The sequence below is a fragment of the Gobio gobio genome, assembly GCF_949357685.1.
Source record: "Gobio gobio genome assembly, chromosome: 4".
NCBI lineage: Eukaryota > Metazoa > Chordata > Actinopteri > Cypriniformes > Gobionidae > Gobio > Gobio gobio.
This window is the reverse complement of record NC_137100.1, coordinates 54,274,797-54,293,700: the sequence shown is the minus strand read 5'-3', so window position 1 is coordinate 54,293,700 and position 18,904 is coordinate 54,274,797. Positions and strand designations below refer to the sequence as shown.

The following is an 18,904-nucleotide window of genomic DNA, read 5'->3' as shown; positions in this document are numbered from 1 at the left end:
CAGGACTTGATTTTTTTGGTGTTGCTATTGAGTTTTCAGAGTCTATCTAGAACCACATATGTAATACATTTCAGATTCTCTAATGTATCACTGTGTTTCTCCCTTTAAATCAAACAAAGCTCCCCAGAAACCTAAGGCATAGATGCAGGAAGAAATTGAAAGAGAGAGAAAAGGTGTGGAAAGATTGGCAAATCAAACCAGTGCCAAACACAACAGTGAACAATGGGGACTGGAAGAATAGGACACTAGGGCAAAAGGTTACAGCAGTGCGAGGTTGGACATACTTTTTAGAAAGGAAAAAAAACGCCTACAGATGAGGGCTCAACAATATCAATTATGAGTCAACCGTCTAATGACGCACACACGCACGTTTAGCATTTCAGAATTCAACAGCAGATGATAAAAGACCCAAGTCATGAATAATCAATAATGTTCAACAGAGGCCTTCTCCTGTATTCATACAATCACAGCTAATTCGGCCAGTCTACCGAACACTGTGCTGGGCCACTCTGTAAAGGTTAAGCATGTTTTATAAATAATGAAATTCTGTCAGGAGCCAGACGCTTTAATTCAGGCCTGTATGCCCAGTACAATGCATATTGAAATGCACACTGATTGTGACTGATGCAAAGGTAGATCTTGTTCAGTTCAGGCAGCTGAAAATTTCTGAAATGGAAACACCGAGATGCAAATAAAACTGTGACGTTCAAAATTTAATTAAATACCTGCATTTGATTTGAAGTTTAGAATTTTAACTAGAAAAGCACATTTGGCAAGGCAAACGTTGAATGCTGACTAAATATCTTATTTGAAAGGTTTTTAAAAAAGCTTATTCCTGTCATTTCAATTCAACTTTGCTTCAATAAGTCATGTGAATGAATAATGAATGAGTTTAGAACACTATGTTCTGTCCTGGAGAAAAGGTTTTGTGTAAGACATAGTAGGTGCAATTTATGACCTACTGGACTGGCTGTATACTTTATCCTCATGCCACACACACACACACACACACACACACACACACACACACACACACACACACACACACACACACACACACACACACACACACACACACACACACACACACACACACACACACACACACACACACACACACACACACACACACACACACACACACACACACACACACACACACACTACATCTTGAATCTGACAGGCTGACACGTTCAAATTAGGGTGGAATTACAGGCTGTGGTTTAATTTGTTATGTGCCGGCCACAAGTGTCACTCACACTGAAGACTGAAACACCTTTAGAAAATTACATAATTCACAATCTAGAGCTCTACAGACGACAAGCTAAATTACACATATGCAACTGTGTGAGAAGTAGAGTGACTGCAAAATTCCCCCATGCCAAAATCTGGAAAAATCTAACCTTGTTCATGTAATATAATGTAGAATTATAGGGGGACACATACACTTTGAAACCATGTACCATGCACCAAAATACCAACAAGGAACAATGCTCAACATGACTTGCATAAAATGACAACCCACAATATTACTGATGCATGATCTCTGCATAAAAGTTGGCAACAGTGATTTTGGGTTGAAAAGATTTGCTGAACCTGTCAGGAGTTAGAAGTAAGGTTGAAAGATAACTTGTCAGACCATAATACACTTTCCGTTGCCCAGGGGTCCAGGTTTTATGCTCCATGCACCAGGTTATGTCTTTGTGTGTTGGCCTTAGAAACAAGAGGATTCGGAACAACATCCCAGCCATAAATCTGAGCTTTGTGAAGCTCATGACATATAGTCTTTTTCCCCAGCTCAGGTCACAGAGGATTCAGGTCTGTGGTCATTTTTAAGGGTCTACTTCTGAGGCACCATAGCAACTGTACTGTGAAATATTCATCTACTTCTTTTGGGAAAGGAAAAAAAAACTTTAAGTGAGGACTTGAACTGCGCTCACTGATAACTGGTTATTTTCACACTCTGTCTGGGTTGTTTCAGAGCTTGTTTCACTAAAGGAATTTCTATGCACATTAAGCCACAAAATCTAAACTCAAAATAATCTGCATGACATTTACAGTGGGGCAAAAAAGTATTTAGTCAGCCACCAATTGTGCAAGTTCTCCCACTTAAAAAGATGAGAGAGTACTATAAAACAAAAAAAAAATCCAGAAAATCACATTGTCTGATTTTTAAAGAATTTATTTGCAAATTATGGTGGAAAATAAGTATTTTTTCACCTACAAAAAGCAAGATTTCTGGCTCTGACAGACCTGTAACTTCTTCTTTAAGAGACTCCTCTGTCCTCCACTCGTTACCTGTATTAATGGCATCTGTTTGAACTCGTTATCAGTATAAAATACACCTGTCCACAACCTCAAACAGTCAGGGTGCGTTCCATTCGACCGTAAGTGGACTGTGAAGTGGACTTCAGAGGGTATTCCGCCATCTAAAGTGAGATTCCAATCCAAAGGGAGCGAACATGTTCAGTCCGAAGGGTACTGCGAACGGCGTAGGGAAGAAGGGAACATCGATACATCACTTCACAGGAAGTAGAGAGTGAAAATCACCCAAATGTCTTTGCGCGTCGCGTGCATCACCTGTCTGAACTAATGATGGTGCAGAGCCGTTGGTTGGAAGAGTTTTTAAACAGCTCTGCGATTAAGGAGTTTACATATGCATTTGAATATTCATAGTTATTATACAAACTAGAGTATTTATGAATGGTTATGGCAATAACTGTTACATTTGTATATTATATTTTATGAAAATGTAAACAAATTAAAAGTGTTGAGAAGCACCTGAGGGCTGTCATGTTTTATATTTTACTTTTTTTACCTCAGGAATGTTTACTGTGCAGCTGCACTTGGGAAAGAAAGCGCACGAGATGAGACCGCTACAAAGACCATTAAGAATAGCCTACATAGTTAACCAAATCAAAGTATTTTCATATTGAATGACAGGTGCATCTTCAAATCTGTTCATAGTCAATACAGGTTATAAGTAAACTAATAAAACTAATGGACAATGTTTTGATTATATGTTTTAGATAGCCTATACTGTGTGTTTTTGTAAATGTATTTGCTTATTATATGGTTTTCAATTTGAAAGTAAAGTAAATTACAATATTAATTTATGTTAGGCTATATCATAATCTGCACCCGTCGTTGCCTTTCTTTGATGACGTTGCAGGGCGTTCCAAATGAGCGATTATTGTCAGGGAAGTCCACTTCAACTGATATACCGTGGTCAGGGAGTAGGGAGCAGGGAGTAGGGAGCAGTGAACAGTGTGTAGGGACCCTGTCGAATGGAATGCACCCTCAGACTCCAACCTCTCTATGGCCAAGACCAAAGAGCTGTCAAAGGACACCAGAAACAAAATTGTAGACCTGCACCAGGCTGGGAAGACTGAATCTGCAATAGGTAAGCAGCTTGGTGTGAAGAAATCAACTGTGGGAGCAATTATTAGAAAATGGAAGACATTCAAGACCACTGATAATCTTCCTCAATCTGGGGCTCCACGCAAGATCTCAACCCGTGGGGTCAAAATGATCACAAGTACGGTGAGCAAAAATCCCAGAACCACACGGGGGGACCTAGTGAATGACCTGCAGAGAGCTGGGACCAAAGTAACAAAGGCTACCAACAGCAACACACTACGCCGCCAGAGACTCAAATCCTGCAGTGCCAGACGTGTCCCCCTGCTTAAGCCAGTACATGTCCGGGCCCATCTGAAGTTTGCTAGAGAGCATTTGGATGATCCAGAAGAGGATTGGGAGAATGTCATATGTATCGTGAGATTTTGAGTAAAAACCTCCTTCCATCAGCAAGGGCATTGAAGCTGAAACGTGGCTGGGTCTTTCAGCATGACAATGATCCCAAACACACCGCCCGGGCAACGAAGGAGTGGCTTCGTAAGAAGCATTTCAAGGTCCTGGAGTGGCCTAGCCAGTCTCCAGATCTCAACCCCATAGAAAATCTTTGGAGGGAGTTGAAAATCTGTGTTGTCATCACTGCTCTAGAGGAGATCTGCATGGAGGAATGGGCCAAACTACCAGCAACGGTGTGTAAAACCTTGTGGAGACTTACTGAAAACGTTTGACCTCTGTCATTGCCAACAAAGGGTATATAACAAAGTATTGAGATTAACTTTTGTTATTGACCAAATACTTATTTTCCACCATCATTTGCAAATAAATTCTTTAAAAATCACACAATGTGATTTTCTGGATTTTTTTTTCTCATTCTGTCTCTCATAGTTGAAGTGTACCTATGATGAAAATAACAGGCCTCTCTCATCTTTTTAAATGGGAGAACTTGCACAATTTTTGGCTTTTTTGCCCCACTGTAAGTGCTCATGGTACAGCACTAGCATCACTATATGAGCTCCCTAGTTAAAATTCTGTCATAATTTATATGTATCTCCAAACCTGAATGACTTTATTACTTCTGTGAAACACAAAAGAAGATATTTTGAATGTTTCAACTGCTTTTGTCCATACACTGTGAACCCGAATAAGTTGGCAAAACTCCAAAAAAGTCAAGTTAAGAAAATCAAATTTAAAGGCGCAATATGTACGTTTTTTTTTTTTTTTTTTTAAATATCCAAAAACCACTAGAACAGTTTTATGTTGACTTGTGTACTTACAGTATCCCAAAAGTTTTCAAGAATGTTTAAATCCAGAGAAATAAGAAATTTTAACCAGGACACGGACCGTGTCCGTGCGTTGCCTATCAATGACATCATACCCGCGTTACCCTCGATTTCCGGTTTTATTTTGCAGAAACCATGGAAACACCAAAGACACTTTAATATATTATGTGTTTAATTGGACAGGTGAGCAACTGTTTGGATACATTCATCGACAGAAAGCTAATCATTATTATATAGCTCAACACAGTTAGTCTTATTGTCTAAATCTCTTTATTTACCACGAGTACCATATTTTACCATGCCTAATAATGATCTAGCTTACTGCTTCGTAGCATTATAACAATTTTCAACACGCTTACATTTATCTAATATTTGATCGCGTTACCCCACATACGCATGAGCGGAAGAAGCAGAAGCAGTCGTAAAAGCTCCACTGCTTTTGTGTCGTGTGTCGGACTCGTCTCTCATTAGCAATCGCTCCAGCGGCCTTGTTCCGCTCCAAAGCTTAACGCTAAATATGAATAAATATTTAAAACATTAGCTCATCCATGAATATATTTCTGCCCGAGTCCCGTCGGATTCTTTTCCACCGGCTGTATAAGGGAACACAACAACTCCCATGATTCCGAGAAATCAAGACGCCATCAAGCTACACCTTTGTTGTGAATAAGCAACCTCTAGTAGTGAAAATTACATATTGTGCCTTTAAACCAGCAGAACTAGCATATTTTTATTTTGTACTCATACATTTTATTTGCTCTTAACTTGAATTAGTTAAGTAAGCTAATTCATACATTTAACTTAAAATTATCATGTAACCTCAACTGAAATATTTTTAGTAGTGGGGATTTGCCTAAAATTAACTAGCTAATTCAGTAAATACTTGTTAATTGCTAAATTTGCTAATTGGTAACACAATGCATTGATAGCATTAGCATAGCATACCAATTGCTGAATGAGTAAAGCAATATAGAACATTTAACAATATACCTGATCTCAAACCAAACTCATGCTCCACTCATCACCCTGATGGTAACCCCCCAAAAACCCAACATAATAGAAACTCTTCTAAATTAGCATAGCAAAATATTAAAAACCACTAAACATTAGGCTATAATATAACACTAAATTTTAGCATTTACTTTGAGTGTCATGGTAAAGCATGCTGGAAAATAGAAATCCCAGCTCAGTTTCAAATAAATGTAAGATAATCTAAATTAAAATAAACAAGTTCATAAAATTCAAAACAATTAAACAATTCAGATAACTTTTTTGTGTCAGTTTTGTGAACTCAAAAGAAAAAGAAAGATCTATATACTCCTAAAAGTTCATTTGATTGAAATAATTTGTTTAATTTAAGTTTATCCCACTCAAACCTGTTAATTATTTTAGCATTAGGGTTTACAGAAATTTAAAGGGGTCCAACACAACATTGGAGGCCGAAAAAAAAACCCCACTGAAACATTCTTCAAAATATCTTCTTTTGTTTTCCACAAATAAAAGAAAGTCATACGGGTTTGGGTCAGTAAATGATGACATGAATTACTACAATTTAAAAACTGTTGTTCTTAGCATATGAAATACTTCACATTTTCTGTAGGCGAAGCTCTTGCAGTTCATATATTCACTAATTGGCCTCTTTGCATTTCTGTTAGTTGCCTCCAGTTACTTTGAAACGTACACATCAAAGTGCTAATTGTCAGCCCTCCTGCATTGCATGATATATACTGCCAATATGAAATCAACTTTCCTTTGAAGCTGTGCTTTACATCAAGTTACTTCAAAGTTTAATGCATGATGTTTCTATAAATAGAAAAATATTTTTCGTAAAATGTGGACCATATCCATGAGAAGACCAGATGGTACAATGACTAACAATAACTATGTGCATTTAAAGTCCTGGGTCAGGCGGTTCTATCTGACAACAACAGGGTGGCGACCGAAAGGATGGGCCGGTGATGACATGAGTTCAGGAGTTCTTATTTTTTAACTGGGATATAAATCACCCTGTGAAAACTAACAGTATGTTAAAGGTGCCATTTTTTTTGGAATCACATTTTCCTTGATCTTTACACATACAGGACCTTGATGTACTATGAAAATACATGCTAATATTCAAAACTTCTGCTCATTTTACACGTGAAGAGGTTGTTCCTTAAAGGCGCAGCAGCTAAACATATTCTGTTTATTTCTAAGAGTCAGACAGGGGGAGGAAAATCCGTATGAAAAACAGAATTACATAAAACAGGTGGAAAAATTACATAAAAAATAATCTCAGGGGAATGCTTAAGGAATAAAATCATAAATTATGATATGACCCCTTTTAAATAAAAAACTAAAACGCATTTCATTTCCGACCGTCTCATTTCACACCCTGAAATTTGGAGCTCACACAGAAGGAAAACCCATTTAAATGAAAGAGCAATCCAAGTTTTGCATGAGGGAAGCGATAATGAAACGAATTTCGGTTTGGCTCCAAAACAAGGTATGCATCTCCTGTCTTTCTGACCGCAGATTCAGCATCATGTGCCTGATACTGTGGCCCCATTCAGAGATGATCTCTCCATTAAATGTTTATGTTGTGGAACAAAGAGGAAAATCTCATTAATGGTTAATCCATAATTCCCCAATGGAGGTCAGTCATACTACTCTAATGGGAGGCCTTAATGAGAACTCATTGCTGTCGAGTTGAAGGAGGTGACAGATGAAGGATGCTTAAGTTCATTTAAGGATTGGGAGTGTGGGCTGGTAGTGCAAGTCTCAGCACATCTGAGCTGTTTTGTGTTTTTGGAGGCAACAAACAATGGATCTATTACTGGATTGTAGAGCTGAATTATTCTGGATAAATTGAGAATTTGTTTCAAATAGAGATCACGATTCTCCCACGATTCTAAACAGCCAACTAAATAAAATAACGCAATTCACTAGAGGTTCTGACAAATTATTAATTGCTGCAGTCTATTTTAAAATGTTTAATTTATTAGAATAAATTATTTTAAAAAAAATATTGGTTTAAATGAATGATTCAATGACTCACTCATAAATACTTCACTTGTTTAATTACTGGATGAATCTTCACTAATCACTAGCCTGGTTTCCATGACAAATTTTTTTTGTGTATTTTCTAAATGTCGATAAAAAACTTTTGCAAAATGACGCCGTTTCCATTAATCGATGTTATGCAGCTAAATTTTTTTTTACCTCTCGCAATAAGTAATTCCAAAAATCATGGCAACGGATGTTGGTAGGTTTATGTATATAGCAGCCATGCAACATCGCATGGCGGTTGGGGACAGTACCTCTGGACTGGCAGACCGGGGTGGTGGTCCCTCTTTTCAAGAAAGGGGACCTGAGAGTGTGTTCCAACTATAGGGGGATCACACTTCTCAGCCTACCCGGGAAAGTCTATGCCAGGGTACTGGAGAGGAGAATTCGGCCGACAGTGGAACCTAGGATTCAGGAGGAACAGTGTGGTTTTCGTACCGGTCGTGGAACACTGGACCAGCTCTAAACCCTTTTCAGGGTGCTGGAGGGTTCATGGGAGTTTGCCCATCCAGTCCACATGTGTTTTGTGGATTTGGAGAAGGCATTCGACTGTGTTCCTCGTGGCATCCTGTGGAGGATGCTCTGGGAGTATGGGGTCGGCGGCCCTCTGCTTAGGGCTGTTCGGTCCCTGTACGACCGGAGCAAGAGCTTGGTTCGCATTGCTGGCAGTAAGTCAGACTTGTTCCCGGTGCATGTTGGACTCCGGCAGGGCTGCCCTTTGTCACCGGTTCAGTTCATAATTTTAATGGACAGAATTTCTAGGCGCAGCCAAGGGCCGGAGAGTGTCCGGTTTGGAGACCACACGATTTCGTTGCTGCTTTTTGCGGTTGATGTTGTCGTGTTGGCCTCCTCAGACCAGGACCTTCAGCGTGCACTGGGGCGGTTTGCAGCCGAGTGTGAAGCGGCTGGGATGAGAATCAGCACCTCCAAGTCCAAGGCCATGGTTCTCAGTCGGAAAAGGGTGGATTGCCCACTTCAGGTTGGTGGAGAGTTCCTGCCTCAAGTGGAGTGGAGTTCAGGTATCTTGGGGTCTTGTTCACGAGTGAGGGAAGGATGGAACGGGAGATTGACAGACGGATCGGTGCAGCTTCTGCAGTAATGCGGTCGCTGTACCGGTCTGTCGTGGTAAAGAAGGAGCTGAGCTGTAAGGCAAAGCTCTCGATTTTAGCGGTCGATCTACGTTCCTACTCTCACCTATGGTCACGAGCTGTGGGTCATGACCGAAAGGACAAGATCCCGGATACAGGCGGCCGAAATGAGCTTTCTCTGTAGGGTGGCTGGGAGCTCCCTTAGAGATAGGGTGAGAAGCCCGGTCATTCGGGAGGAGCTCGGAGTAGAGCCGTTGCTCCTCCACATCGAGAGGAGCCAGCTGAGGTGGCATCTATTTCGGATGCCTCCTGGACGCCTTCCCAGGGAGGTCTTCCAGACACGCTGGAGGGATTATGTCTCCCGGCTGGCCTGGGAACGCCTCGGGGTTCCCCCAGAAGAGCTGGAGGAAGTGGCTAGGGAGAGGGAAGTCTGGGCGTCTCTGCTTAGACTGTTGCCCCCACGACCCGGCCCCGGATAAGCGGAAGATGATGGATGGATGGGCAGCCATCGTACTAGTGTTAATTTCGTCATCTATTTTTTTATTTTGTCTCAGTCTTAGTCCTGTGTCACATGTGCTTGTCCTGTTTTTGTTTAGTCAAGTTTTAAGGTCCTTCCACACCGAACGCAAATCTGCTGTGACGAAAAAACAACATTTATTTTTTCAGTTTCTATGTCGATTTTTTTTTTACTCTAGCAGCGACAGAAACGGCTTCAACCAATCACATACAAGGAAACAAAGGTGACGAAATGTCCAATTGATGTCACTAGTTTTTCAATCTACATTAACCATTGCCAGGTATCGCATTTCTCACGAGATTACAGCTGTAGTTATAGTTACAGCTGTACAGCTGCATCTGTGTTTGCCCACTGTAGGCTACAGACAGCGGTCTTTCGGTCTTGGCGAGCAGCGGTCTTTCGAATCGGCTTTGGCCGCGACTCTGGAAGACTTGTTGTTAAGCTTTTCTTTGATGAAAGAACAAAGATCGGCACTGAAGTCATTCTTAAGAAAGGAAGATGTGTTCTGAGTTTTGCCGACCGGATACGGCGAAAGCTTAATCTATCAACTAGCTCCGCTTCACCTTCTTCGTTGCTCTGGTTGGTTGTAGCGCTATCCTATTGCGTGGAAATTTGAAAGACAACCGTTTATCCCGCCCCTCAGATTGAGCCCTGCCAATGGTGAGTTCCCAGACCCAACATCTTGATGTGGGTCTGGCTTGTCAGGCTACGGGCGACCGTCATATTAACGAAATTAACACTACATCGCACTAGCCATTATTTTAATCGAAGGAGACATAGGCGCGTTATCCAAGCATTAATGGCAAGGAAAGCCCCTTTTACTTGGGAGAGGCCACAGGTGTTTCTGGGTGCTTCTCCCGCATATCTGCTTCAAGGTCTTGATAAATTGTGGAATTTCTTTGTTGTTTAGAATCCAGTATTCCCATAATTATTTTGTCTTTTATGGGTTTAATAAAGAACTCTGTCTCGTCTTCTGTCCAAACATATTTAAAGAAATCTTTAAAGAATGATTATGTGACTTTTATGACTTTTATAAGCGGCAAGTTACTTTCAAAAGGGGATCTGCTCTATTTTGTTTGTTACTGTAGACATTCTGCGATCATTTGAATTATTGTATGACAGAAATAATGACAACTGTTTTGTTGAAAAGACTGTTTGTGAAGTTGTTTCATTCATGTCGACTGCTCTCTCTGGGTCAGCAGCAGCACCGACAGAGATTTGAATGTTCCAGGGTGATTTTGTCAAAGTTTTAATAGACATCACTGAATCGTTGTCATTTAGGAATAAGATTCTGTGGATCTTTTAATGATTAATCTTGCAGCTCTACTGGATTGACGTTCATACATTGCAGCTCAATGTATGAAAAAATACATTGGTCACCAGTGTCTATTGTAGTTTGGATGTGGGTTCCCAACCAAACCAGCACTAAACGGCATGCAACTTGAAAATTCCTGTCGGTCTTTTTTGTATCATTGAAGCCCATTATCATCAGAAAGGAAAAGGTTTATTTAATTAGGGCACATCTTATTCATCCATTTCTGAGATCATTAATCTACCAGTTGATTTTTGACAGACGCTTTAGATAAAAATCCATCAGGCAGCTTTCTTCGGCATAAAGTCCCATTGATGTCATGATGAATATTCTCTGATAAATCAAGCCTTTGTCTTGCGAAGCATGCCAGTGATACTCTGAGTGGCAAGACAATGCCTGTAAAATAAATAATAAAAGACTGAATCCCACTTACCAGCCCGTGTTGAACTCCACGTGGGCGTCAAAGAAGCCCACAACAGGAGCAGTGGCTGCGTTCCAGCCATGAATCCTGGCCCGTATGAGTCCCTCTCTCTTACTGTTCCTTACAATCTTCACCAGGCCAGGATATCGCTTATTCACGTAATGATCCAAATTGAACTTCAGCTCCACTACGAGAGAAAAACAGATAATGTGAAGCAAGGAAAACTTCCTACATAAATAATAGGGATCTTGACATTTGTCTTTTTATTATATGAAGGTTGTATTGTTTTGTAAAGCCTTTTCCCTGCCACATTGCCTTTCTTTTATGTTTGTTAATTGTATGTGTCATTTTTATTGATTATTAATGGTTATTGATTCAGGCCATCAAACTTATGAATTCATCATACAAATCTAAATAATTTAATAATCTAAACAAACAGTAAAATAAACAAAAAAATCATAATTTGTATAAAATGTTAATCTAAACCAACATTTCTTTTTTTTTTTCCAAATGTTAGTGTTCTTGGTACATATACATACATATAAGGCTACAGATGCATATAATGCTATATATTAAATGTTGTGTATATATACAGTATATATACACACACATATATACATACATATATATATATATATATATATATATACATATATATACATACATACATACATACAACATGTCTCTTAACAAGAGTCTTTTTTCCTCAAAATTTGAAAAGTAATGGAAATGTCCCTTAAAAAGACACACAAAAAAGGCAATTCTTCTGTGATATAGTTCTATCCACAGTTGCATGCAAATAAACAAATTAAACATTAGTGAGAGTATGAGTGTGTTTTAAGTGAAGTTCACATGGCTAAAATCTGAAGAAACACCCATAGACTCTTTCGCTCATGAACTTGAACCAAAATAAACGTTGAAAAAACGTTCAGGTTTAAGGAAAAGGCTTGTGCGGAATCCTGTATAATAAATATAACGGCATAAAAGAAAAAAGAAGGTTTTAGTGCCACTATAAATGACATGGAAAATAAATCTGCCTGAATCTCCCCGCTCCTTTAGTCTCTCAGAGTTAGCTATCTGTCCTCATTCAATAAGAACTCTGGGAGGTAAACAAATGGAGTGCAAGGAGAACACGCACACACTCAGAGAGATGCATGCACACATATACACACTCAAGAAAGATAGATGAGTGTTTGGGCTCTTTCCTGCAGGTTGCTGAGTGCTCTAGTTTCTATGGGGAGAGGAGTAAGGAGGAACAGAGAAGTCTTTAAGGCACTGATGCACACAACTACCTCCCCTCTCATTCATCAGCTCAGAAGAACGATTAACAATTCAATCTTTCAGGGCAATGGGAAACCTTAGAACTGGGCTTAATCACCTAAGAATATAATTTGAAATCAAATATTATAGGACACATAGGCCATAGGACAAGTATGACTATAGTGCTCTGGAGGTTGACGTCACGCAGCCTAAACTCCGCCATTTTGGCAGGCAACCAGGGGGGCGCTAGAGCGGCTGTTGCATTGGTATCTATAAACTAATTTAAAACCAGGCTGTTTAAACCTTACTATTTCAACATGATGGACAGGTGATGTGCGCCGGGATGCCAGAACAGGCGGGGGAAAGCAAATGGGAAATCGTTTTATCACAGTTGTTGAAATGCCGTGAATTTCAGTTTATTCCTTATTCTTTTCTACTTTTGCCTCACGTAACTAATGATAAAAATAAGTTCCCATTAAATACGATACTTAATCGTGAATCTTTTATATATAAATAACACCAAGACAGGCTATTTGAAATGAAATTAAGGATCAATAAATAAATACTGAAACAAAAAATAAGAAATGACATTTATTGATTATGACTGATCTTATTTGACATGCACAACGCGGACCTATGGAACAGATGCACACAGCGGCACGCTGTTTTGGACGGGTTCGTGAGCTCCGGAGCTCTATTTACTTTAACATTATGTATTAAAGTGCCCAATTATGCTATTTTAAAGGTTCCTAATTTTGTTTTGGAGGTCTCCTCAATAGGTTTGTATACAGGTCAAAAAACACTTTCTCACAATATACATTGCAGCATCACCTCTTTTCTCAGTGTCTGAAACGGTTTGATCAAGGATTCAGTCTCTCTCTAAACCCCTCCTTTCCGAGAGCCTTGCTCTGATTGTTTAGATGACCCAGTCTGCTGTGATTGATCTACCGCTTACGCTGCGTGTTGGAAACGAAACGCCCATTACCATATCTGAATTTCAGCTCTTGAGCTTCCTCAGCACTTGTATACACAGTGATACAAACAGTAACGATGGCATAGGTTTTACCATATCAATTTGAGTCCTCATCCATGCAAAGGGGATTTGCTTTCACAGTGCAGAAAACTCAACATGTCGACAACCTGAACCAAACTGTCCCATATGGCTGGCATTAAGCAAATTTGTTACAAACCTTGTTGCAAACATAGGTTCGTGCAGGAAGTAAGACTGTCAGGTTTCAAACAAATCAGAATCAGTTCTTTCTTTTGTGGAGACAATAACTCCATTTATCATGCACTTTGATTTTTGAACATTTGCAGACTTTGACATTCATGTAGTGTGTAAAACACCTGTTTGTGAAAGTCAATATCCGAAAAAGAATAATAGGGGCGCAAAAATAAAAACTGTTATAGTGTTATGAAAAAAATCTCGTTCTCATTACTATTATAAATAAATAATATACACTGCCGTTCAAAAGTTTTTGATCTGTAAGATTTTTTATGTTTTTAGAAGAAGTCTCTTATGGTCACCAAAACTGCATTTATTTTTATTAAAAATACAACAAAAAAAGTTATATTGTAAAATAGTATTAAAATGTAAAATAACTGTTTTCTATTTGAATATATGGTGCAAAGCTGCATTTTCAGCATCACTATTCCAGTCTTCAGTGTCACATGATCCTTCAGAAATCATTTTAATATGCTGATTTGGGGCTCAAGAAACATTTATGATTATTATCAATGTTGAAAACCGTTGTGTAAAACATTTTTTTCTGGATGCTTTGATGAATAGAAAGTTCAAAAGAACAGCATTTATTGTATGATGTCTTTACTGTCAATTTTGATCAATTTAATGCATCCTTGCTGAATAAGGGCCCTTTCATAACTACCTTGTTTGGTCCAGATTTTTGGAATTTTCAGTCCGAATCAAAATTACAGGCGTGAAACCTCCCCCGGATCACGGTCCGGGCCAAACAGACAAAATTTGGTCAGACGAAAAGAGGTAGTCTCGGTCCGGATCAAACGGAAAAAAGGTTCGGTTCGTTTCTAGTGTGAAAGCATTTTCTGTTTGGTTCGGACTTTCAGACCATTTACAGGAAGTTCCTGTTTATGTTTAAATATTATAATGTTATTTTTAAATTTCATCTAGGCTATATTGATTATGAAAAGTGAAAAGATTTGCAATAAGACAGAAGAAAGAAGGTCAGAAATGATTTTGACCACTTCATTCAGTTTTGTTTTGTAGAAAGCCTTTCTTTAAAGTGAATTTCGTTCAACACTGATGTTTTTAAGTGGTATGGTATAAAATTGTGTTAAAACACAATTAAGCCTTTGGAAAAACTATAACAAAACTGAATTAGCTTGTGCTGTTACACATACATACATTTAGCTCATGCATGTGCTAAAGTTGTATAGCAAATATGGCCAAGTCAAAAGAACTCTCGCAAAAGCGATAGTGAACAAATTGTTTTATTACATAAGAAAGCCTACGGCTACAAGAAGATTTCCAAAATACTAAAAGTTTAGAGACACAGCTGGAAGCCTTATTCAAGCCTTATTAAGTTTAAAATGTGTTGTACCAGAAAACCTTTGAGGGTGTTGAAGAAAAAGCATAAATAAAAAAGCACAATATCATTAAAGGGTTAGTTCACCCAAAAATGAAAATTCTGTCATTAATTACTCCCCCTCATGTCGTTGGACACCCGTAAGACCTCCGTTCATATTCGGAACACAAATGAAGATATTTTAGTTGAAAGCTGATGGCTGAGAAAGGCTTCAGACAGGCCTCCATTGGCATTCAGTACATTGACACTTCCAAGATCCATGAAAGGCACTTAAAACGTCGTTACAAAGTCTATCTCACCACAGTGGCTCTACAATAATCTTACAATGCGACGACAATAGTTTTTGTGCGCAAAAAAAAATCAAAATAACACCTTTTTCCAACTTGTTCTCGACTTCCGTGTATGCCTCCACGACGCATGCGCGAGAATATGACGTAGCGCCGGTGTGCCAAATGCAACTCTTGACCAAGAAAAACATAAAAGGCCGACTTGAATATGCTAAAATTAAATTGGACAGACCTGTGGAGCTCCAGAAGAATGTTTTATGGAGTGATGTGATCAAACTGGACGTTTTTGGACCCGTGGATCAGCAGTATGTCTAGTGCAAAAAAATGCAGAGCTTATGATCAGAAGAACACCATCTCCATGGTCAAACATGGAGGCGGTCCAGACTTGTTATGGGAGTGCTTTGCTGTTGCAGGAAGTGGAAATCTTGTATGAAGGAGATCATGAATGTATCAAGTAGGGGTGTAACGGTACACGTATTCGTACCGAACCGTTTCGGTACAGGGCTTTCGGTTCGGTGCACGCCTGTACCGAACGGTTTCCGAATGTAATCTTTAACAATTAACAGTCGGCTTGTTTTAAGCGCGGAACACACTTCAATCCCACACAAACATGTTAAGTATTCAGTCCATTTTATCACGAAATTCAAATGATAAATGCCGTTTTGACGCTCTTTAATGTGGCGTGACTGAATAGGCGCGTCAGTTCAAACGGCCGCGCGGCACACATGTGAACGCAATCATCTGTGAACGCGATCGATCAACATGCATCAATATCTTAAGGTATGTTAAAGATACATTACAACTTCCTGAAACGCATTATATGTGGTGTAATCGCTCAATCTGTGTTTCAACAGGAGAAAGACGTCAATATTTAAACAGCTAATGTCACGCAGTATCACATTTACCTCAGGCAGTCATTCAGTATCCACAGCTGTTAGTTTACTAGAAAAAATCATCTTTCACTAAATATATGACCTATATTAGCCTATATATTCATTATATTCTACTGAACCTGTTACTGAAGTCTTGATTATTTAATGCATGTTCACGAAAATGACAGCCACTGTGTATAAATGATTATATTTCAACAACGAATTGAAGAAAAAACGTTCATAATTTGATTTAGAAGTTATTGCAAAAACTGCCTAATGTGAAGTTTACATGTTTGCGTATTATGTTATTTGAGTGTTGATTATTATACCTAAAAATAAATAGCAACCATCTTTAGGCTCATAGTTTGGGCTCTGTTGTTAACCTTTAATATTAATGTTCAAGTAAGGGCTCCCTATAGTTTACAGCAATATCTTCAATAAACTTTGTTATAATTTAATTCATTTAAGGACAGACACAATTTTTTTTTCAGTAAACCACTGTTTAATAAAATAAATAAAAAACAATTTTGTAAAACTGCTGTACCGAACCCGTACCGAACCGTGACTTCAAAACAGAGGTACCTAGTATCAAGCCATTTTGGCAAAAGATGGTCATCTGCCTTCGTTGCAGAGACTGCCATCCCTAAGTATTCATCAAAAACTCGAAAACCAAAGATATTATCAGTGATCTGAAAGCTGGGTCAAGTGAGGAATGGGCCAAGAATTCAGTAATAATAATAATAATAATAATAATAATAATAATAATAATAATAATAATAATAATAATAATAATAATAATAATAATAATAATAATAATAATACGTTTATTTTTTATAGTGCCTTTCAAGAACCCAAGGTCGCTTCACAATGTAGTACAAGAGTACAATCAATTGACAATCAAAATAACAGTCAGCCTGCTCATTATTATAAATAAACAAGCAGATGGAGACAACAAACAACTACAGATAATTAACATAAGAAGTTATAGAATCAAAGAGAAAATTAAATATAATAAAGAAGTCATATAACATAAAATGAAAAAATGTGAAATCACTTGAAGGTAGAGAAGTAGAGAGAAAAATAATTATTTACTGAGCATAGAGAATAGATGAGTTTTAAGTTGAGACTTAAATGTCTGGAGAGTATGTGCGGAATGAAGATTCGACAGTAGAGAGCTGACAGAAGCTTCTAAGCACTTACAGACAGCATTTATTGGCTGTAAAAAATATATTTTTTAAATTCTGCACAAAATTTGACTGGGGTTGAATAATTTTGCACATGCATGTTTAATCTATTTTATTTTTATTTTTTTTCCCCATCAGCTTTACTTTCCTCAGAATCACTCAAATGTGTATTAATAAACTTTCTAATAATTTACTGATGCCTTTTTTGAATTGTTTTCATAAAATGTTGTTCTTGGCAGCAAAATGTCTTGCAGGTCAACGGGGTTGAATCATTTTTAATGGCAACATTTTTTTACATTACAGTAAGCTACTGTGAATTAAGCCAGGGGGTTTCAATGTGATTGTCAGGAAAATACAAATGCAGAAAATATAATCCAGAATTAGCTTTTTATATATATATATAAAAAAGATATTGAATAATATATGCGCACATGTAATTTTATAAATCCTTTTGATTTGATTTGGACATTTGGGATTCTTATTTCCAAGAGATTCACTCGAGTGCTTTTGAGAAAAGTCTTAGCTAAATTAATAAATGTGAATGTATAATACATAAATATGTTTTTAGTGTCAGCTATGCTCTGGTGATTACAACATGGCCACATTAGAGCAGGCACAAAATGCAATTGCGTTGAACAGCGCGCACACACACACACACACACACAGAGAAATGTGTTAGGGAAAGTTATAGGATCCCCTCTGGTGCATTCTGAATGATACTCAAATTAAGAATCATGAGGCAGAAATATTTTATAAACATTCCCCAATCAATATAAAACAAATATCCATCCATCATACTGTGAATAGAAAAGCAAAAATAAGTTCTGCAACGCAGCAGATCAAAATTGAGCATTATGACAATATTTGAAATGCATGCTGATCCAGATAAATGAGCTATGGCAAAGGGATTGCTTTGATTTATTTAATCAACATAGGAGTTTTTATCATTTTTCATCTGCATACATCAAGAACTCCGGCTTGATATACAACCACACACAATAAATAGTGAAGGCTGCGTATGGCACTGGAATAGTAATTAATGTAATTAAAGAAAGCCATTTTCCTCATGGATGCACATGTGTACGTGTGTGTCATTACACTTGTGTAAAAGTAAAGCTTAAAGGGATAGTTCACCCAAAAATGAAAATTCAAATAGTTCTCCTTTTGTGTTCCATGGAATAAAAAAAAGGGTTTGGAATGACATGAGGGCAAGTAAATGATGATAAACGATTCACCGCTAATGTTATCTATAGAATTTGGCTAATTATACAATTAGATTTCAAATATATTAGGATTTTAATTGTGTAGTTTGCTTTTGGGGATAAATCCAGATGTCATTTACTAGCTTTATTCTCATATAAAAGAACGTCCTTGAAAAGTATTAAACAAACTCTTGATCTAAAGGGTCTACATTTGGATTGAAACCCATTATTATCTGTTTACAAGCACCGTCTAAATGAATTGAATTTCAAGGGCGCAATACAACCCCATGTCTGATGAGATGAGAAAAAAATAGATGCAATGTCCCTTAATATTATTCACAAGGTGAGAATGAATGTTACCCTGCATAACAGGATTCAGCTGAGATTAATCCAAACAGACAGGGATGATGGAGGGACAGAAAAGGAGGACAAAAACCTTATTGGCTTCAATGAATAGTGAAACACGAGCACGGCACTCTATTAAATATCTTCATAATGGACAAGAGACTTAGAGAGACAGA

At 38.1% G+C, this 18,904-nt stretch overlaps 1 protein-coding gene across 1 annotated transcript in view; it reads right to left on the bottom strand.

The window, feature by feature from the left end:
• galnt9 (polypeptide N-acetylgalactosaminyltransferase 9) overlaps positions 1 to 18,904 on the bottom strand; it is a 160,050-nt gene that overhangs the window by 88,595 nt on the left and 52,551 nt on the right. Inside the window, exon 4 of the mRNA XM_079815777.1 lies at positions 11,030 to 11,204. Coding sequence (XP_079671903.1) covers positions 11,030 to 11,204 — 175 coding nt within the window. The remainder of the gene's footprint in view (positions 1 to 11,029; positions 11,205 to 18,904) is intronic.